We start from the raw sequence: 24,282 nt of genomic DNA on the forward strand, positions 1-24,282 counted from the left end.
GAGGACTCTACAATATTTCGTGCAGTATTTTATTTTTTTAAATATTATTTTATTTGGGAAATCAACATACATATTTAGTAAACAAACAAATATAGTGTATAAACTCTGAACTAATAACAGATTTCCACATAGTATACAAAGTTAGTAAAGAAAATATATTACATATCAAATAAAAATGTTATTTTCATGTACTCAATAATCAAAGGTTTTTTAAAATATTTATTTTAAGAACATTAAGTTACTCTAAATTGGGCGGGATTAGGACAAGAATGCTTGAAGAGAGGATAAGGAGGGGAAGGGAGATGTACATATTTATTATTATAATGTCTACTAAGTTACATAATGCATTTTTAGTGTAAATTTTAAATCTGACAGAGTGATGTTTGTGTAATCTATGTTTTTAAATTTTGTATTGTACACTGAAAAAGTCCTACGAAAAAAAGCATTTACAAAAGTATTATTATTTTAAAAAAAACTAAAAAAAACTAGCGGTCACATCTCATTAATACCATCTAATGGTAGTTTGTAAAAACTCAAAAGGCAGCTCTCATAGAGGCGGGAAAACTACTGACCTATTAAATGAAAAAGTTTTACATCTGACATTTTGATATTATCGACATTGCAGTTTTTGTCAACTAGTCAAGACAAAAATCCACATTTTTTCCATTACTGGTTTATTGAGCTCAAGAGCTATTCATGAAAAATATTGCTTTCAAATATTCCAATGCCTATAATATTTCTTCCCCATTTTTCTTTATTTTGAAAAGAAACCCTGACTTTTTATCATTTTATCTAAAGAGGGCGTGTTTTATTATAGCTGCAACTTTTTACGAATTCTGATCACATCTCCAGAAGGGTTCAAGAGCCCCGGTAAGTGCTAATTTCACCAAGTATCACATTTTAACCATCATGTAGTAGAGATGTTAGTAATAATATAGTTACCAACTTGTGCCCGAAACCCGACGATATGCATCACACATTATTAAGAATATTGAAAACAATAACAAACACTTTGCGACAAAAAAGTACGTTTTAAATCTTATCTAAGCGCATAAATAAATAAACATTTTAATAAATATTGTAAATTTTGTACTCACGCGTCAAGAGGGTTGTGATCTTTTTTAGTTTCCATGTCGCCATTATTAATTTTGTATGACTTATTCATTTTTGTTGAATCTTCACCCCTCACGAGGTCTTCTCCGAGATAACTAGAATAAAGTTATTTTGTTAAAACAAATGTAAAATATATGGTTCTAGTAGGTATATAAGTATAAATATATCTTTTTTTTGTTTGAATTTAATTTATAACCCTTATTTGTCGGCCTCGTGGTGTGATGGTCAGGGCGTTAGCCTGCCATGCAAGAGGTCTCGGGTTCGATTCCCGACATGATTGAAATAAAATATTAATTTAAAAAGGGTATTTTCACACTAGAATATTTCATAGTCCCTGGACTGGTAACTGAAGCGTAAGACTGATCATCTTACCTTCATGTGACAAAAATGACTAAGAAACGCTGTGATTGGTGTACCAATGCAGTGCCCTATGCACCATTAGGTGCGGAAAGGGAATGATTATGATGATGTTAATTTATAACCTTTACGTATTATAACATTCATTTAACAAGACTTTTTTCTTATTTAATTTACACTTGACTAGCGGACCCGACAGAATCGTCCTGCCCGGACGTTAGCTTGCCTGCAATTTCCTTCGAAAAAGACTTTTCATTGATAAACAGATACTTAGGTACTTGTTTATGGTTTAATTCCAAAACATAAAATAATTAATTTTAAAATATAGAATTCTTTTTGCAAATGTCAAACTCGGCTCTTCTCACCAACAGGGGTACACTTTATTCATGAATGCGATTTTCAAAAATGTATTAAATGTCGGTTAATATTATTTTAGAATTACCAAAAATCCAGTAAAAAGAAATAAATGGGATGAAATTATAAGGAATGTAATGAAAGAATATGATTAAGATCCATAAAAAGCGAATGTTGTTTGGAAACATTCAAGAACAAACTTTTTTGACACAAAAAAACAACATCTTTGCATTTTTTGTGTACATGCAATCTCGTCAAATGCAACCCTGGTGGTCGATTTTCCCTCTCTGTTGAAATAAATTAAAATATAAATAACTCCCTAGGGAGGAAATCCAGCCAGTATGCAAGAATTTGGACATACTCAAACATTGTTGAATTAACTACCTGGTAAAATAAGAAGTATAAAAATTGGAAAATGGTTTTCAGGCGTTGCCTAGTAGGTGATTTGGTTCAGCCGGATAAATCTCACCCACATAATAAAGGTTTTAGCTCCTTTTCTTCACGAAAGTCAACAGATAGAAGAGTTGAGGAAATGTGGATGTTTAAACATGGGCAGAATGGTGAATGTTACACACTGTGTAAAGTGGCAACTTAAACCAGCCAATGACAGGTCATAGGCCCTGTAAATGCCTAGACTTCCATACTCCTTTATTTAAGGTATTCTCCATCCCTGTTGTAATTTGTTAATCTTAATGACTCCCGAGGGGGTGAAATCCAGTCTTTTTTCTACGAACATTTGGACAAACTTAAATATTGTTAAGACAGAATCAATGTTAACTATTGCACAGTTTGTAGAAAATTACAAGTCACAAGCCTTGTAAATACATATTATCTTCTAAATATTACCACCTCAGAAAGATTTTTCCCTGCTTGTAAAGATATAAATCTTTCCAATAATTTATTATCTATGTTTTTTAAACCCAAAGCCAGTGAAAAAATTGGTTTTCAAGCCATTGTTATTATATAAACAATTTTTTGTATCGCGAATTTTTTCCAATATTAGCATGTAGGTACCTTCGCGCTTCGTGAGAAATCATGCTTGTCATTCTTCGCAAGCTATAAAATAACAATTATTTATTATTAGTTGGTAAGTATTCATTTAAAAACTGAACCACTTTTATTATTATTACTATACATACTGCTTATTATCATTATCATATCGTATACTTATATATTATAAAGTCGAATGCAATAATGCTATTTTAAACGAAATCAACGAACTGACTTTTTTATTTGTGTTTTGCAACCAATAAAACGTAGTTAGGTATGTACTAGGCACAAAATAAAACAAAAAACATAATGCATCAAGTATAACAAAGATATAAATATTATGTGTATGATAAAACATACCCGATTAACACAGAAATAAAAGCAAAAGTTGGTTTGTAATCCCGCGATAGTGTCGCGGACTCGTAAATTGCGTAAATCATAAGAACCCATTGAGGAAATATTGAGGAAAAACTTACCTATTCTTCATTCGCAAAAAATTCTTCGAATAAGGATAATTAAATTTATGTTTCCGACCAATATTATCAAGTTTTGATAGATCTCAATAATAGGGAAATAAATGCTCTCTCAAAACTTCTTAAAAAGATGTGATAGGTGCTTGGATAATTTTGAGACTAATTTCTGAAAAAAATGCACCCAGGTACTTGAAAAAGAAAATGAAAAAAACTACCAAGTACGAATTATTGTAGTCACTGGCAGTACACATAATTCATGTTTTCTTTTTTGCTAGTGACTACATACGCATTAGAGACCATGGCCCTTACAAAAAGAAATGTAGAAAAGCTCAAATGCTCACAGCAATCCATGGAAAGTTCCATGCTTGGTATAAGCCTAAGAGGCTAAGTAAGAAATGAGGAAATTGGGAACAGAACCAGAATAGCGGATATCATGGATCGCTTAGCAAGACTGAAGTGGCGATGGGCAGAACATGTTGCGAGACAAGACCCCACAAGATGGCCCCTAAATGTTTAAGATGGAGACCTTGGAAAATAAGAGAGGCGTCGGAAGACCTAAAAAAAGATGGCCCGACGAAATAGCCGCTGTGGGGGGTAAAAATTGGCTGCAAGCAGCACCCGACCGAAAGAAATGGAAGGATATGGAAGAGGCCTATATCCGTCAGTGAAGGACAGAAGGCTGAAGAAGAAGAAGTATGAATTATTGTCATACTTGGAGTTCTATACCCAATGATTTTGATAAATTAAAAAACATTTTTTTGCAAGTTGAATGATTAGCAGAGGTATTAAAATGATATTTTAGACAAAAAATGGATTAATATAAAATGACTGTAATTTTACATAACTAGCACGCGCTAAATGACAAATACATCTTTTTTTTATCACAATAGGAATATATTATATAACTTTGTGAATCACGAACTTACATCAGCGTGTGATGTTTTTCGATAAGAATAAGTACGTATATAGGTACTGGGTAGGTGGTACCTACTTAATGAAAATACATAACATTCGGTTTATTAAGTTGGTACCTACATACTTCCATTTTGAATACTTGTCGATACTTGCACTAAATTGAATAATATGCATATTATTATACTTGACAAATATTATTTTAATGACGAATGTTCGCGGAACGCAGCGCTGTTTGCCTATTAAAGGCGCAAGACACCCGTTCGAGTATTTTCCAAAATACCTACTTTAAATGATTTATTATCAGGTTGAAAGAAAGACTTCAAAACACGACTCTTGAATTAATCAATTGATGATGCTTAAATGAAATATGTCTCATGCAATCGATAATAGATAAGACGGGCTTTGTATTTGGTGAAGTATTCATTATCGTTGTGACGGTTTATTGAAGGTCTAGATAAGGTTAGATCCGACAAATATGTATGCTGTCCGGGTTGTGGTACCGCTCTTTGTTGTTATTTAGGACATTCAGAAAATGGTCTTAAAATGAAATAGTTGGGTAGATCATAAACTACGCAAATATTTGTTTTTTTTTGCTCAATTACAGATCGTAATTTTATTTATTTATTATTTATCTTTTGGTACAATTATATTTGCACACGGCGGGTTTCCAAACGGTAGTTCCAATTAAATAAAGGTGTTATTTTTTTTAGCGTCAATACTTAAATGAAAAAAAAATGGACTAATGTACATCAATAAATTATTACCGATACTAGTTTTTAATAGAAAAAAAATAATAAAGGGAGGAGATAGGATATGTTTTTACAAACGTTGTTTACTTTCGCTCAGAGAAATTTCTCTTTTGTGGCCCCAAGATTGTTCAATGTCCTTAGTGAACATATTAAGTTCTCCAAAGCGAAAGCCATTTTCAGGAGAAGTTTACAATTTTAGGTTTTGTCTAAGGGAAGAGACCATTGTAAGAGACTGCTGCGAGACATTGCATATATATATTCAGTATTATTAAGCGTGTTGTCCAGATGTTTGTTGAAATTTATTTTTATGTAATAATTTTTATTTGTAATATTCTTTAATAATATGCATGCTGCTTTCACTTTCTATTTTGTTATTTTCCAACTCAGCACAGGGCGCTTGGCCTCATAGAGTTAGGGATACATTATAATTTATTTTTTATATGTATCTTTGTATGAATAAAATTATATATAAGTAAATAAACTTTGTTGCTGTGTATTTCAATAGTAGATGAACCGTATATAAATTTGTAAATAGGGTTGGGATTTATGATTTATAAATAGGTGGGAATTTATTTATTTATTTATTCTTTAACATTGTTTGTATTCTTTTTTTTGTACAGAATAATGTTCCCTCACTGGGGTGTCCCGTGCCGAGGGAAACATTTTACAAAATGTGAAACATGCCTAAGATTAGCTATTTCACAAAGTTAACATAATTATAACAATAAATAAAACGTAATTAATCCAATTAACCTAATTATCATTAACATAATAAACAATAAAAAACTAAAATAATCATAAAAAACATTTATACAGACCAATAGAACAAATTTCATACACAGTACACACATTTTACCTATTTGGCTTGATCCACTCATCGATACGTGCGCAACCCACCTCCACTATCCATTTCTTAATAACAATTTTATATTGTGAGAACTTACTAATTGTTCTTATAGATAATGGAAGTAGATTGTACACTTTAACCGAATAGTAGGCCAATCCTCTTTGACCGAAGGTTGTATTTTTTTTATTTTTTTTTGCAGCATCAGGGTGGAGTTAAAGTTAATTAAAAGGGTGCTTTAAGATTGTGAACGAAAAAATAAGCCATGATTTTGTTTATACTGTTTACCTTTTTATTCCTAGCTTCTTCCACATTCATACATCTTGTCATACATGCCCTTCGGTTCTGTCTGCTTATGACATGACCAGACTTAAGATTTTGGTTTATCTGATCATGCCACGTCTTCCTTGGTCGTCCTCGTCTCACGTTACCGTTCATTTTCGCCATATATATTTGTTTTACCATTCTTTCGTCGTCCATTCGTTCTACGTGACCAAACCACCTCAGAGACTCTTTCTTAATCTTATCAATTATACTTAACTCAGATTTACACTCTCGCCTGATTTCATCATTTGTAACCCTGTCACACATTGATTTTCCACACATTCGTCTAAGAGTAATGTTAGTATTAGTTATTAGTATTAGTTATTAGTATTAGTATTAGTTATTAGTATTAGTAAGTGTAAGTATTAACTATTTTTTATATGCTTTTACTTACGATGTTATAACTTAACTCTACTGACCTGTATGTATATGTATGCATATATATTTTGTTTAAAAAAGCTTTTTTTTTTGTTTAAAAAAGCATTGAAATTTTTTTACGGAGGTTTGTTTCAAGAAGTTTTAGTCTGTTTAATTTGGACCCATATCAGTTTTTTTGGATTTGATGTTTTGTATTTGATGATTTGTTTTTTTGCGCACCGAGTGCGCTTCTAACAAATATTGCGATTAAAGTATGGCGCAGTAACGTAATACGTGCAGTTTGCACCATAGGGCGCGAAACGTCTCGTTTTCAGGTAACTCAATAAGTGCGTGTTATAAATCATTGTAGAAAAGTAACCCGACATCACACGGTAAAAATAATACAGTTACTATTTGTATTTTTTTGCTTATTTAAAATCATAATGTAAAGAAAAAAAAGACTCTATTCTTAAATATTTTCTATACTATGACCACGCTTCTTTTTACGTGTTTACTCCGTCAATTACAATGGCTATCAATTTTTATTTTTCCTTCACTTGGAGTCAAATTTTGTGTTTAGAAAAACGAATATGACAAAAAAGCTCTTGTTTCTGTGATATACGATAGGAAGAAATATTTAATAGGGATACGTGCACTTTATTTTTTTTACATTAGTTACATTCGAAGAGTTCTTAATTGATAAAATATTGAACATAAACGAAATAATCTGTTTGCTGCTGATATTTTTTTTAATTTTTTTTTTTTAGTTGCAAATTATTTGTACCTTGCTTTTATTATATGGAAGGTTTTATCGAATATATTTATCTTTAGGTTATATTCAGTTGACTTTAACATTTTTCACCGCAGATAAAAATAATAAAAATAAAAGCAGAATCAGAATAAACAAAATAACTCTAGAAATATTACATTAACAAATAATAAAAAATAAAATAAAAAGTCGTAAAAGTTGAACACAAAAAAAACAAAAGGAGCTAGATACCACCATTAAATAACTTAGCCTGCTTGATCGTCCCTGTAATGAATCGAACAGTCTCTCTTCGTGTATCATTACAGTTCAGAAGCTCAGCTAGGTTATTAATCGCAGCAATCAGAGTGTTTACTTTGCATTCAAGCTCCCAGCTCGGCCTATCAAACATTGGATAGTATATTAAAAGATGTTCTACAGTCTGCTCAGTGATGCCATCACGTGGACAGCAACTATCGTCTCGCAGCCCAAAGCAATGCAGATATTCCCTCATGCATCCATGCCCCGAGAGAGCCTGAGTTAATGCTGCTGCTGATGTTATTGGTCTTCTCAAAAACAGTGATCATGGACAGTGGCGGTTTTGCTTGTAACCCCCTCATATAACTATAAGTATAGTCTAGTTTAGTTCAGTTCGGTCGTTCGGTGCCGAAATACGGCGTTTATTGGCATACAAATTGAAGGACATACTTGCGATACAAAATAAGTTTTTGACACGTAAAAATTCTAGTAAAATATTCCTAGCAGCTTCACTAGATACAAAAACACCTGTTCTAAAGCTACATTTATAATATATACACTTTAATACAAACAAACCATCACGACGTTTTCTCGTAGGGATAGGCAGATGGGATAGAACGCCTCATCACTCTGTCTTTGCATACAAACCTCGTTTTCTCTACATTCATACATTATCCCATGCACGCACGCCGATTATTCCTGCTCTTGACATGTCCATCTTCAAGTATTTGACTTGATTTTGCTATGTCTTTCTCTCTTTTCTGCATCCATCAACAGCATAGTAGATCCGTTTAGCCGTTCTTTCGCTGTCCATTCGCTCTACATGTCCAAATCAGCGCAGCACCCCTTTCTTAATTCGGCATGTCTCGGCCTTAGGCCTTAAAACAGGCTGAGCCATGTAAGATGGAGACTATCATAACCAGAGAACACTCCGTTTTTATTTTCTATTCATTAGTTATATATAAATTCCCTGTTATTAAATATGTATACTAATTTTATGCAATAAATTTATAAAATAAAAAATAAAAAATGTGTGATAAAACGATGTATGATAGGTGCACAAATGTCAAATTCCGTGAACTATGTTAATTAAATGTTACATTACAATTACGTAAAATTAGTATCTGTAATAAAAGATATAGTAAATTTATTTGCAAGTACCCAATGTGTTATATTATCTGTTTATTGTAAACGTCATTGGTATTTCAACCTTATCCTTTATCTAAATACAAAATTATTAAACAGACAAATTAGGAGATAATATGGAGATACAAATCGAAATTAGTCACACGAATTTTTTGCGTAAATTTTTGTTTTACGGAATAAAAGGGTAAGGTGGAGAATGCCGGTCAGTGTCAGATACCTTACTTCCCGGAAAATTTAAATACAAATAAAGGTGCTGCTTTCTAGTATACATCCGAGATAACTTATTTACGAGGTGCCACTATTTTATGTCGCTGTAAAAAAATTGCATTTTCAATCAAAGATAAGCCTATAAAAATTTATCCGTATAAATATGATTAATTACCAGTTATTACAAATTTGTCAGTTTATCAGATATTGTTAAGTAAATAACAGCATTCATCGATACTATTCCTGGCCGATTACCTTTCTTTCCTATCCTTCTCTTGACCCATCCTTATGGTACCTACCTAAAAATTCAAAATTCTACCTAGAAATTCAAAATTAGAAGATTCGGATTTAGAACAAAAACAAAACAACATTTTTCACTTCACATAAAATTGCAAAAAAAAGTGCTTGGATTCGTCGCGCGTCGTTGAAAACATTGTTACATTTTATGGTGCATTTTGTCATCCAGTGTCCGAAATTGAATAACATTCACATCATAATAAAGATGGGTATCCATTCCATGTTCCAATCCTTTCTTCAAATATTTCCCTATCGCAAAACTGAATGAAATCAGTTTTTCATTTACATTTGATTTTCGGAAACTTACTTAGGTTTTTAGTGAAGACCAAATAAAACATTTTGGCAGTTTTGGGGTTATGCAAGTCATTCGAAGCGGGTAATAACAGTCACCGACCGGCATCACCCTGCATAAAAATATGGGTCAATTTTTAATTTATAACACAATTTTGTTGAAATAGTCGCCAATGATTATCTTTATTTTATTACAAAGGTGCCGCGGAACAGGCTTTGAACAACAACATAGGCAAAATTGAGTAAATAAGACTTGGAGAACGTCACACAAGCTGTACGTGATGGAGATTCTATACGCAAAGTATCCAAGATATTTAACATGCCCTGTAGTACTTGACAAGAACGGATCAAATAGAATATTCCTAGTACCAGACCTTGTCTAGGAAGACATTTATTTCTTTTTCTCACCAAAAGAAGAAAAAATAATGGCTGAGAATATAAAACTTCCAGCCAAATTATTTTATGATCTGAGTCTACTTGAAGTTCACCGTGCTAAAGCGTTATGGGGTGGCGATTAAAAACTTGCGTGGGTATTATTTGACTAAATCGTTGACCTGTGTTAATTTTTGCGGGGAAAGAAAAGATGCGTTTGCGCGTTGATGGCAGATGCGGAAAAGAATAGTATGCAGCCAAACAAATTACAGCAGACAAAAAATCTACCTTTGGGAAGTTAGGAAAAGGGGTCAGGGACAGGAATCCGGATGCTATCTCCAAGTCCTGGCTCCTGGGTAGTGTTTTCCTTTTTCGGTGAACACAACACTTTAATTATAGTTATTCGGGAAATATAAAGATGAATGTGGCGGCGCGGCGGTCAGAAAATGTAAAAGTGTGCAGATGCGGGCAGATGATTAAAGGACGAGCAGATAAAATTATGAACATGCGGTTGTTGACAATACAAATTATCAAGAGAGAAAAAAGTTATTGTTGATGATGGTTGCCATGGATATGTAAAATTGTTCTTATAGCAACCGTAGCTACCCATGGCCATAGCGACGAGGATAATAAATTAACATTGGAAGTTGGGAGATCACAAGATGGGTAGGATAGGCGGACTTTTATCCACTGGCGGTCCATCCAGCCACAAAGCACTCAATCCTACCAACCACTCGCGCAACCACGTCTTGATTTCAATTAGTTTATGTACGGACTTTAGGTAATTTATTTTATTTTATATAATAATTACACTATCAAAACATTGTTCAATTGATTTGTTTATTTTGGAAGCAAAGCTTATTTTGATTTCGACCGATTGTTATTGCCCCCTTTGGTGACCGCCATTTCCTGCAAGGTGCGAAAGTCATTGAAAGGTTAAAAGTTTTTGTGAAAATATGGCAAACTCTAAAAATCTTGGCAATGTATACCTTGTTGACATAAAGTGATCTAAATGAACTTTATGAAAATTTAGTTACTTTTATACGAAGGCCATTTTGGTAAATAACTATTTCGATTTCCTCTGAAGTGACCGCCATTCCCCCATTTTACTCTAACCTGATTATTAGTATTATTAATTTAATTAGGGATAGGTACTTATGATTTAATATAATTATTTATCCACGTATTTATATATCCATTTTTTAAAATTTTATTATTACAAAATGGTTGGTACATACATAATTAATTATAACGTTTCTACCTCTCTAATAGAGTGAAAACTAGTGTTTAAAAAAATTAAGTTTTTTTCCAACATATCAATAATGATTTAAAGATGCAGCTGTATTGCATCTGAGTAAAGTTAAATCATTTGGAAATTTAGAGTTGCAAGAATTTTGTAAATTAGTTAATAACCAAATGCTGGGCTTCATTTTAAAAATTTCAAAAACCCTTTTAAAACCAAGCACATATAAAACTTTATACAAGACTTTTGTACGCAGTAACTTGGAGTTTGCATGCGTTGTGTGGAGCCCACAATACATAACAAACATAGAAAGGATTGAAAATGTTCAACGAATTTTTTTTAAATACCTAGATTATAAAAACAATAAAACGCTTTGCACTTCCAGCCAATCAGCTAAACAAAATTGATTTTTTACCCTTGAAAATAGACGCACTATATCTGAATTATGCTATTTATATAAATGATAAATAATAAAGTAGACTCTTTTAACATACTCTCCAAAATTAATTTTAATGTCCCCGTTCGCGTGACAAGAAATAAGTATATATTCCATTTGCCAGTCTGTAGCACTAACTATGCACAACACTCTGATTATTTTTATCTATTGATATATTTAACACGCCCCTTAATTTATTTAAAAATAAATTAAGACTGATTCTTTCTGGCTGCGATACGATCCAACTTACTATTTAATGATGTTCACACTTACACACACTTGAACACTTATTCCCACATATACACAAACACACCTATACATTTACTCTCTTAAAAACACCCTTTTGTTGTACCACAATTTAATATGTGTGATTTTTATTTAGAAACTTCGCTAGTCTGTACTTAAACCGTATCTTTTGTATGTTATTATATCATTGTCTACTCTTTGTTTCTGTAAAATAAATAAATAAAATATATTATAGTTATGTATAATGTGTACCCAGAACCTATGCACCTACCTAGATATTTTATTATATAATTGAACTACCAAGTTACTCAAATAAAACATAGTTTATATATATGAAATACAATAAAAATTGACAAAAAAAAAAGGTATGTAGAATAGAATCAGAACCCAATGGCTACTCATAGATAAAAACCATAAAAAAGAAAATCGATTCGAGATAAGTCCACTGTTAAGTGCGCTAACCTAACATGCCTGAGGTCCCGGGTTTTATTCCCGATAAGGTCGACGTTAAATTAACATTTATGAAGCATGTGGTTTTACGCTGCATGTAAGAAAATATTTTTTAAATCAAACTTTTCGTGGCGCTAAACTATTTAATTAATATATCTTTTTTCCTAAACCTTTACTTCCAGCCATTATTACTTACAATATTATTTTAAAATATGAAAGAGGCATAAGTAAATTACGCATCCATTCTGGCCGTCCTAACCTAAATATTTTACGAAAGAAAAAAGAACCTTCCGCCACTGCACATTTTGCGAGTGCACCCCTGGTACTTATGTAAAAGTTATGTAACATTTGAACGTAGTAATGTAGAAAGCAGTCAGCCATAGGAAAGTGAAACTGAGATAAAAGCATTTTTGTGATAAGAGTGAATAATCAAATCTACGCAACAAATGGATTGTTTTTACTTTAACTAAAATTGATAAATAATTTTTGAAAATACAAAAAACATTTAAATATATATTTTACCAATTTTAATGATTTTTAAAGTCTGGCTGACCACACAATCTGAGGTGTCCATTTTGCAGAAAACAGCCAGCCCTAGTAAAACTATGATGTATATATGTTGTGTCATAATGTATCGAACATGTTATTTTAAATTGTTAATATTTAAAGCATTAACTTTGTGGCCAAACGTTTTTCTGAATATTAATTATTAACTGACTTTTCTATGTGTACCGGTTTCGAGACGTACTCGTCTCTTTGTAAGAACACCAATTAAACCAACATGCGACATCCGACATCGTGTTTTATATTTATGTTAAGGTACTTGATTTTGAAGAATCACTTAGTTAATTTGTTATAATAACTTAATAAAATTATGTGTTAAAAGAATTTTGGTGATTTTTTAAAGTTTGGCTGACCACACAACCTAAAGTATGCATTTTACGCTGCTATTCCGAACACCCTCGCGGCCGTAGGAAACACTTTTATAGCGCGCATTAAGTATGTAAATCATCATCATCATTCCCTTTCCGCACCGAATGGTGCAGAGGGCACTGTATTGGTACACCAATTGCAGCAATCTTGATCATTTTTGTTACATAAAGGTGCCAGTCCAGGGACTTTAAAATAGTCTAGTGTAAAAACACCTTTTTAAATAAAAATTTCATCTCAACAATATCGAGAATCGAACTCGAGACCTCTTGTTAAGTAGACAAACACGCTGACCACAACTCCACGAGGCCGAAAAAGTAGTAGTATGTAAATACGCGCTATTAAAGCTTTGTCTACGGCAGCGAGAGCGTTTGGAATACCAGCCCAGATCTAATATTGATTAATGCCTCATTCAAACTTTAAATGTATGAGGTGACATACTGTAGTAAAACATGTTTTTTTAGCACAGGTATTTTAAATTAGTGTATTTTTAAAATAAATTAAATTATGAATTTAGCAATTTTATTTAAGAGAACTAGATTGCCCTAGAACTAGAATGCCCCCATTGATCTTTTCATCAGCATCTTTACCGTTTAAGGTTTTTCTAGTGCTGTGCGTGTATTCTGTAAATTGAAAATTGTTGTTTTTGAGAACAACACTATTTTCAGAAGTCGAATTTAACAGTTTTTTTTGTATGAATATGAAAGTGGCCTAGCTGTTTTAAACAGAACATAGAATTGATGTTACTGCACCCGATAACACCAATATCTATTTCGTTCAAAATTATGGACTGGCTGCTTTCTGTAAACTACGTTCATTGCTGATGTTGACGATGGTGAGTCGCCAGCTTGTACTTTTTTTACAATATTTCGTCATGATTTCTTCAACATTACATGAGAGCGGTTTAAATATTTTATCACAACCTTATAGAACAAGAGTATATCATTTGATACAAGAGTTACGTTTTTTTTTCAACCGGAATATAAAGCTTTTATATAACTTTACGTGTAGAGTTTTATTCCATTTTTACCAGTGACCGGGTTTCATCGTGACTGACATCGTCAGACTGGTGGAGACTAAACAAATTTCTGTGTTATATACAAGTGCAAGCAGGGGTTGTAAATCATGATTTTATGTAATTATGGAAATAAAGAGTCACAAAAATATCTCGAAGATTGTAGTAATTTAATTAGTAAAATAGCTAACAGAGATGAATGTTTTATTGCATTCTATAATAATTCAAATATGGGTGAATTGTTAATTAATAATAAAGATAAAAGGGAAAGGGATACCAACTCAGGCTCATGTTTATGATGCTGCGGTTCATGCTAAGCCGAGTGCGTGGGCCAAGCGGGAAGGTCATTCAAAACTAGGATTAACGAACACTTCCAAAGTTGGAGAAATAACAAGGAAAACTCCACGTTTGCAAACCACCTAATTGAGTCAAATCATGTTTTTGATAAAAATACAAATGTTAAATTCCTTCAAACGTGCAGCAAAGGTCAAAAATGAAATAAATTTAAAATTTTAGAAATAAACCGCTTAAAGAATTGCCCCGATAAAATAATATTAAACAATTAGGTAACACACTGAATTAACTGCCGGGAATTTTGCTTTCAGTAGACCGATGTAAAAGGTCCATGCTTTTTACTATACTTCGTGTTTTGCTTGTTAAAGTCAACGGGATATGACGTGATGACACTTGCTCCCTCCGCTGGTCATTCCCTTTCTTTAGGGACGACATTTTAGCTCGGATTTGTATGGAGTGTCATCTCTATATATTATATCTCAATGGTTTTGCTGCCATTAGTGTACGCAATATGGTCATGAGGATAAATGACAATATTATCAAAGGCTCTTCATATCATTGTTATAAAATATTAAATTGTTATAAATATTTCTAGTTTAAAAAAACGTAGAACTAATATTAACACTATATATATGTTCGGCATAGTAAATGGTATAATCGATGTGCCATCATTACTGGGACAGGTAAAATTCTATATTCCGACTCGTAGGTTAAGAAACAATGAAGTACTGTTCATCGATCAGCATACAACAAACTATGGCCTTTATTCTCCACGACCCGTCTTTTTCGTATTGTTAGCTCAAGACAAGATCTGGGCTTATTGGTTTACGTTGACAACGATTTAAACGAGCACTAAATAAATAGTCCAGATCTTGTCTTGATGTTCTTTATGTTTGCCAATGATTCTTTTTTAATGTTTTTAACTATTCTTACTTTGTGATGCTTATTCCTATGAATTGTATCATTAGGAAATGTCCGTAAATAAATAAATAAAATGAAAATCGCGAGATATGAAATTTAAAATTGCTTTGAATTGAACAAACAACAGCCATTACAACAAAAAAAAATATTCACAAATAAACCAAAACTGTAGGCCAATTATAGTTACCATACATTACTAAATACAATGTCAAAAAAAGAAGAAAAAAAGCGTACATTGAAATAGCCACTCCGCATCATTCCACACGTAAAAATTAAATAAAATATTACAGTAATAATGAAATAATAAAAACAGTAAAATAAAAAGTTTTTGTTTACTCGGACGGTTTCGGGGATGTGAAAGAAGTACTTTCACTGCACTGTTCAATGTTTCTGGACTGGTACCCGATACGTGAGGCTGATCAAATTACCTTCATGTAACGGATGATCGATATACCAATGGTGTGCCCTATGCACCATCGGGTGCCGAGATGGGAAATATAATAATGAATTGTTGAAAAAATATCCTAGCGCTAAATCGTAATTCGTTTTTTTTTCATATTTCAAAATTGAAAAGGAAGAAAGTATCGGATAAGTTTGTCTCACCTATTTGTTTTCGAAACTTATACATGTATCACTTATCGTTTGATATTCTCCAAGAAATCCGCAAAACACACTATCACTAATGCACTGTTCGTGAAATTATGGCAAATAAAATTCTGATCGAATATAAAAAACGATATTATGATAGTGTTCGTATAAATAATCTTTTATGCCACTAACAAAACACAGAACGTCCGTTATCGGATTGGAGATAATGATAACACAGACAACAAATCACGTAATCTGCAGATATTCTGGTACCTACGTAAGTAATTAAATCCTAAACCGTTCGAAATGGAAAAAACGAGAAGGTTTTATTTCATTTCATTACATTTTATTTATTTTTATTTTTTTATAAAGCCTTGCGGATTACAACCACTTTTTTTTTCTTTTTTAAATTCATATTCTACTGTTAATGATCTTTAACATCTTTTGCAAATGTTGTTGATTAATTTTGTCTGGTAGTTTTATTTTTAAAAAAATATTTATACATTTTATCATATTACATATACTACTTTTTTGTAAACTTTGCCCAGCTAACAAGGGTACATACCCCGTTTTAAGCTAGGCAATTACATTTTAATACATAATAATAATTTACAAGTTAAAAGAAATAAAATATAAACTTACTAGTGTACGCATATTGATACACACATACACATATACACATACATATACCCATGCGCATACACATACATACATACAAAAAAAAAAAAAAAATTGAATTAATATATGCGAAACTTCATGATTGCCTTTTGTACTTTTTTCATTATTCTTTATTTTTCTATTATATTTTCAACATGCATTAAGAACCTCCAATCCGCGGCATGCATCAACCTCTCTGATTCCCTACGACCGATGCCATGAAAAAGCGAGGTCAACACTTTTTTTAATTTGACAACACTCCCGCTTTTCCACAATTCTGGCAAAAAAATATGCACCTTCTTGCCAACATAATAGTGTTGCCTCGATGTCAGAACAGTGTTGACCCCTAGTTTAATTTACAATTTTGCTCCCTCACTGGGGTTTCCCGTGCCGAGGACATTTAAAAATAAACTTTTTTGAAATAACATTTGAGAATAAACAAAGAAGACTTAAAAAACAAACATAATTAGCAAATATTCAGACAGTTTTAAAAACAAGGTATTTATGTACATCTATATTAATTTATATTACAAAACACACAATGAAAATAACAAAAACCTAACATAAGCTATACAGTTGTGGAGCAGTTGATTCAATATTGGTATGGGCGAATGAGACAGTCCATTTTACTTCTACCTAGCTCCACTATCCATTTTTTATAGCATTTTTAAACATTTTCTCGTTACTAATAGTTTTAATAGATAGTGGAAGTAGGTTATAGATTTTAATTGAATAATACTCAAAATCATTTTTTCCGAAAGTGGTATTAGTTTGTATTAGTTTGTATTTGTTTAAGTTTTAGTATATGATATTGTTCTGATATTCTCCGATATAGTGTCCATGTTTATTACAATATTTTCAAGTTTTAGTTCTTTGTCTACAATAAATTTCATCAGTGGCTAATTTATAAATAAATTTTAAGGGCTGTAGTTGAAACAGTTCAGTTACATTTAATTGTTAAGTTCGTTTAAAGAGTTCTTTAGTTGCTGTTAGATGGAGATCGTATACTAACTTTAATATTTTATTTTGTTGTCTCTGTAGTCTGATTATGTCATTTTGATTTTCTGAGACCCATCGTTGTTGCATATAACATATTTTAGTTTTTACATGGGCTTCATACATTAGAATTATTTCCGTTTTTGGAACAAAGTTTTTAATTAAAAAATAAATAATTAATTATTATAATAGGGAATGTTAGAGAACTTAATTTTGATTCTTGGAAAATGGAGTTAAATTCTTCTAAATTGTCAAAGGGGTATTTTAATAGTAATATCCAACCTGATATTCCCTCGGAACCTTGGTATAATAGCGTGTAAACTTAACAAGTCTAGAATTGTAACTTTTTGCGGTATCAGGTCTGGCTACTGTTGCATTTCATCCAATATGTTTAAAATTAAAATTTTAAACTCCAATGCCTGCTAATGTTAAGCCATTGGAGATCTTAATCACTTTTTTTTATATATCCTTTAATGATTGGGAGGCAAAAAATATTTGATATTTTGTTTATGTTTTTATAATCTTTCAAATTCATGTATCTTAAAATATATCATGTAGAAATTGCTTATTGATCAATTCTGTTCATATTTTTTTGTGATCAAACTTTTCCATTTTATAATATGCAATATTTGTTCAATATTGTTCGGGGGGGGGGGGGGCATTTGGCAGACATTTGGACATAGTGCGATGTATGCAAACTAGTCCATGAACACTCCGTGTCCGGTAGACATCTGCTGACAAATAGAAGTATGATGAAATCGAATGTTTAATTTGAAATATTTGTACATTTAAAAATAAATATTCGATTATTATATACAAATCATTGTTTTTACCTTTTTCGCGTGATAAGAGCCTCTCCTTCCGACACTTCGCATTTCGATTGTGGAGTCATCTAAACACATAATTTAAATTATAAATAAATTATGAATAGCGTAGATTTGATTAAGAACATATTATTTAGGCAAAAATTATAATATATTCAGCGATATTAGGATAAATAACTAATTAGTAATCGATTTCTGCCTAAAAAATAACATTTTCTTGATTACAATTAATTGTGCAATGGCCTTCTAGATTTTGATAGATATAAAATTAAAATTTTGAACCATTCATTAAAAAATCAAGGATAACACATATTTTACTGCTTAATAATTTTTATTAGTATTTGACAAATAACATAGTTCTTGGAAAAATTCAAGGAAAAAACAGACGAAACATGGCTTTGCACTGTTCAATACTAGGTATCATCATTATTATCATTGTGTACACTGTTATGGTCTGTGTAGGGACGGATTAAGGCTAGCGCTGCATTCAGCGGAAATTCCGTCGCCGATCTTCCGCGGCGGAACGCAAATACATTTTATTGCTTTAATAATACATGTAATTAAAAATACAGCACTTACGCTAGTTATGCTAAAGAAAAAAGTTAAATAATATAAATACAAAATTTAACGTAAATATGCAGAAAAGATCCAACAATATTACAGTTTTGAGATATTTGAGGAAATATAAGATTACCCTAATATAAAATTACAGATAACTACTTGATTTGAAAAATTATTGTTAATGATAGAAATAGTATTTTTCTCACCAATGGTGTTACATTTGTTCAAAATTAACATTTCATTTATGAGTTATATGCCTATTCATGGAGCTGGATCATTTTTGCTTGAACAGATTTTAAGATTTATAAATGCAAAAAAAGTTCAAACTACATTTTGTAAAATTTGGCTACTGGGTTTGTATAGAGAAAAATTGGAAAATTTACTCAAAAACCCTCTAAAATAATAAATAGTATAAATCAATATTGTATAACTCTATAGTAAATTAACTAGTAGGTCGTCATGTTATTGTTTATTTTGCATAAAAATGTCTGCCTTAAAACAGGTTGTACCCAGTTAGGCCGACTAGACAAAATCCAAAAAAATCTACTACCTAAGTATGTATGTAGAAATCGTATTTTTTTGTTAATAAACCATGATTATCATTATTTTTATTAGGAAATTGGATTTATTATGAATAATTAAATAATAGACACGTCATTATATCCATGAAATCCAAATCCATGGATCCATATCCAGACAAAAAAAATATTTGTCTGCCTATGCAGACATACAAATGTATTTGTAATTTATCATCTTACATCATCATCATTCAATTTACACACCTAATTGGGCATAGGGCACTGCATTGGTACACCTATCTTAGCGTATCCAGAGATAATTTAGAATTATGAGCAAATCTTGTTCACTTTTGTTACACAAAGGTAAGATGATCAGTTTTATGTAATTATATGAAGTAGACGGAATATTTGCATTTGCGCTATTCCTGATGCAAAAAATTATTTTACATATCTTTTATACGAAAACATTTTTCAACTACATTAAGACCAAATAATATTGTACTCTTTTTGCAAAATGTAAAATTCTAGTATTGCATTATGGACAGTGTTTTAAAATTGAATTACTACGTAAGTGTTTGTCTAACCGGATGGATCTTTTTTGTTTAAATATAAATGAGATATTCTCTATTGATTTTTATAATAAATTCAAAAAAGATCCAAAGTGAGTTGGATCTTTTCTGCATATATACGTCCAATTAATCTTGTTGCGCTGATTCCGAATATAGGTACTAATACTAACTCATCTTACAGAATTGACTTCCATTCACATAGTTGATTCAGAAATTACAAACGACCATAGCTAAATTTTTAAAAAAATAAATGAAAATTGCCCATTGTGTTTATGGTTATTTCACATCGATAGGTTCTAATTATTCGAATGCCATTTTATCAAAATCTTATTAGTGAGGGAAAGTTAGACGCAACCATTGCTTTTACTAATATAATGCCCATATTTTAAGTAAAAGAAATGTCAGAAGACGAAGTTGTCAAAACTATTGACAGCCTAAAAAAACATATTCAAAGGGCCCTGAAATTATTAATACTAATATATTTAAACAAAACAAACAAACCATCACGCCGTTTTCTAGTAGGGGTAGGCAGAGAGGACAGAACGCCATAACACTCTATCTTGGCATACAGACCTCGCTTCCTCTACATTCATACATCTTCTCTTGCACACACGCTGATTATTCCTACTTTTGACATGTCCATCTTCAAGTATTTGATGGACTTGATCGTGCCATGTCTTTCTCGGTCTTCCTCGTTTTCTGCATCCATCAACATTTGCATCGTAGATCCTTTTAGCCGTTCTTTCGCTGTCCATTCGCTCTACATGTCCAAACCGACGCAGCACCCCTTTCTTGATTCTGTCGATAATGCATGTCTCAGCCTTACACACTTCACGGATCTCGACATTTGTGCACCTATCATACATCGTTTTACAACACATTCGCCTGAGGGATCGCATTTCGACAAAACATTTAGGTATTTTATTACATAATGTCAGTTGGGGTAAGAGTGTCGCACTTTTTTGTAAATTCAAATTAAACGCTCTCTTCGCGACCAAAATTTTCCTTTTTTTTTAAATACCATCTAATAAAATTTTGTTTATTATTACTTTTAAACCAAAAACATTTAACGACATAGTTTACTAATAATAATCTAAAAATTTCCTAAAAAAACCCATTTTCATCATCATTTTTCCAATTCCATACTTCGCTCCCATACATTAGAGTTGGCACTAGAACTCCGTTGTGAACTGCTAGTTTAGCCTCCTGCGATAAACATTTGTTTGCCAAAGTAGAATTCAGTGCACCGTTCACTCTGTTCCCGGCACTTACCCTTCTTTCAATATCTTTCTCGGCCTTTCCGTCCCTAGTAAACATACTTCCCAGGTACACAAATTCATCTACCTGATTCAGAATATCTCCGTTCACACTGATCTCACATTTAGTTATATTTTCATCCCTCTCAAAAACCATCACTTTTGATTTAGCAACATTCATAAGCAAATCGCTTTTCTTGCATACATCGTAGACTTTTGTTACCAAGAGTTGCAGGTCTTCTTTGCTGCTAGCAAGAAGCAATTTAAACAATCAAAACACTTTATTGCCAAACCTTTATCATACATATTCAATCTTAGTTTTGCCTCGGAATCTTCTCATCACACATTAAACAGTCGTCAGCTCACCCAATGTATAAATCTGAAGATAAGAATACGGTAGAAAATTATAGGCCGATATCAAGAGTAAGTGCATTTTTCAAAATTTTAGAGAAACCTTTTAAAAGTATACTAAGTTATCATGTGGAGAAACGAAGTCGTCCCCACCCCTCAGGATCCCCTCAGTGCCTCTGTCATTATGTTATTCTATATTATAGTATGTATAAAATTTATAAACAATCTACGCAAATAAAAGTAAACAAAAAAATGATTAAAGTAACACAGAACACACTAAAAATATTGATATAAAAATGAAATAAATACAAGTACATAACGCAATAAATGAGCATAATACAGAATGTTCTTTAAACCCTGTCACATCCGAAAACACGATGATGAGTATGGGCAAGAAGACATATTAGCATATTTAAAAAAACAAATGGTTGCTTACTTCTGCAGGGGAGAAGCGAGGGGGGCGTGGCCACGTGGTTGACGGTGTATTAGACTCCCCCTCCCCTCGCCTCGCTTCTCCTTTGCAGAAGTAAGCAACCATTTGTTTTTTTAAATATTTTATTTTTGTAAATTTTATTCGTTCTAAAAATTTTTTTTAATGTGCCAATATGTCTTCTTGCTCATACTGATCATCGTGGTTTCTGATGCGACAGGGTTTAAAGAACACTCTGTATACTGTTGTGTTAGAAAAAATACAAAAACACGAGTACGTAAACGACAATAAAACATATTTCATATTATCGAGCAGCCAGACTTCATATTCCGTGGCGGATTCCGTCTACTACCGAGCCTTATTTGCCGATTAGACGCTGGCGGAAGATCCGTGCGCGGAGAACGGAGCAGACGCCGGAGGCGAGCGGTCCGCCCAGATCGGCCCAGTAGCCGAATCATAAATAACTATCGACGTGCTAATAAGTGACGTGAAAACTATTTCTCACCATGGTTGTTTATCGTATTCGCGATCACAATGCAACATCCGTGAACACCTAATATTAAACGTCAAAATATTTACGTTTCGCGACGTATAATCCTGCTGCGCAATCACATATTTGAATTTCACCGGTGTAAATATGGAAAATATTTTAAAACTGCTAGTTTTATTTATTTATTATTTATTATGCTATTTATTGCATTTAGTACATTTACTACTCGATTTAATTTTTAGAGTTTTTGCCGGAAATTTGCCATCACGTTGAAGACATTAATCCAAAGGCTTTTATTTTTAAAATAAACAGTAAAATAAAAATTTATTCAATTATAAAAAAGATTTACTTACATATTCTTTATCTTGAAAACGTTTTGACTTATCATTTTTTTTACTCTTGACTCTTGTCACCTTGGTAACACTTTTGACAGGCTCAAAATTAACTTTGCACGTAGTTCCTGACATCCTGTATTTTTTAAATATAAGTTATACACTCAATAAATTTATAACCACCGATGTGACAAAATTAAAAAAATAACGGTGTTAATCACTAAATTTCATCACACTTTAAGTATCACACCAGGGATTGGGCATAAATTAAAAACATCGTGTGCATAATTTTATACAATTTTATGCACGCGTAAAATATTTTGTTGAATGTTTATTTTATTGTAAACGTTACGTCTTCAATAACATCACTTATGTAATTGTTTCAACTTAATTTAATTATGAGTTGCTGTAGTTTTTTTCTGAACTGTTTTCAAGAAATGAAACTCTAAGAATTATCGCCATACACCAAAAACTAATCAAAAACGGCCAGCTTGATTTTAATTGACTTAATATCGCGTTTGTTTATTTTTAAAAGTTAAAAAACTGCTGTTTTTTCCATTCAACGGTTGTTCACAACTGTTTATGTTAACGTCTTATATCGATTGATGTTGACGAATAAAGAACTCGAGAGATTTAAAAGTGACTGGTAGAAAACTCTTTCTCGCAATCCACTTTAACCTTTTATGTGGGACAGAATTCTGAACAAGACACCTTTTAGGTTGATAGATATTTATAACATGTTGGAGAACAGTTTTGAGAATGAGGTATGGAAGTCTAGGCATTTACAGGTCCTGTAAAACATTATTTAAATTTTTTTTTTTTTTCATTTCATGTTATTTTATTTTTTTGGGAATTTATTTATAAACCCTTACTGATAGCATTCATTTGACAAAATAATTTTTCTATTTATTTTTTTATTCTATCGCAAACGATAATATTTTAAACATGTTTTGGAAAGGTTGTCTGAGTCTTTTTTTTTTAGTTTTGTCTGGTTGTTTATTGTATAATTTCAGTCCCTGGTTTATTAGTATTGAATGTCCTTGTCTCGTTTTAGAATGTTGTATTCGATATTGTTCTGATATTCTCCGATGTAGTGTCTATGTTTACGACAATATTTTCAAGTTTTAGTTCTTTGTCTACAATAAATTACATCAGTGGCTAATTTATGAATAAATTTTTAGGATTCTAGTTGAAACAGTTAAATCATATTTAATTGTCTAGTTTGTTCAATGACTTATTTAGTTGGGAGGTCATATACTAACTTATATATTTTATTTTGCTGTCTTTGTAGTCTTAATAATATAACACTTATTTGTTTATAAATTTGTATAAACCACTTATTTTTTTAAATTACACTTCGACCGGTTTCGAGGTTACTACCTC

General features: G+C 31.8%; 1 protein-coding gene across 2 annotated transcripts in view; it reads right to left on the bottom strand.

Annotated features, from left to right (window-relative positions):
* The window catches only part of LOC148285202 (ATP-dependent translocase ABCB1-like), a 66,956-nt gene extending 43,844 nt beyond the window's left edge, over positions 1–23,112 (bottom strand). Inside the window, exons 1-3 of one of the 2 annotated variants that reach the window (XM_088228566.1) lie at positions 22,921–23,112; positions 18,402–18,460; positions 1,098–1,208 (exon numbers count right to left, since the gene is read on the bottom strand). In XM_088228566.1, the coding sequence (XP_088084692.1) occupies positions 1,098–1,208; positions 18,402–18,460; positions 22,921–23,034 (284 nt within the window). In that variant the 5' untranslated portion in view covers positions 23,035–23,112. Of the gene's footprint in view, positions 1–1,097; positions 1,209–15,930; positions 16,016–18,401; positions 18,461–22,920 lie in introns of those variants that run through there. The other variant, XM_088228573.1, reaches the window with a different exon arrangement.
* Positions 23,113–24,282: the final 1,170 nt, after the last annotated feature.

This window comes from Micrasema longulum, unplaced genomic scaffold (genome assembly GCF_059751315.1).
Source record: "Micrasema longulum isolate JH-2025_06_02 unplaced genomic scaffold, ASM5975131v1 h1tg000047l, whole genome shotgun sequence".
NCBI lineage: Eukaryota > Metazoa > Arthropoda > Insecta > Trichoptera > Brachycentridae > Micrasema > Micrasema longulum.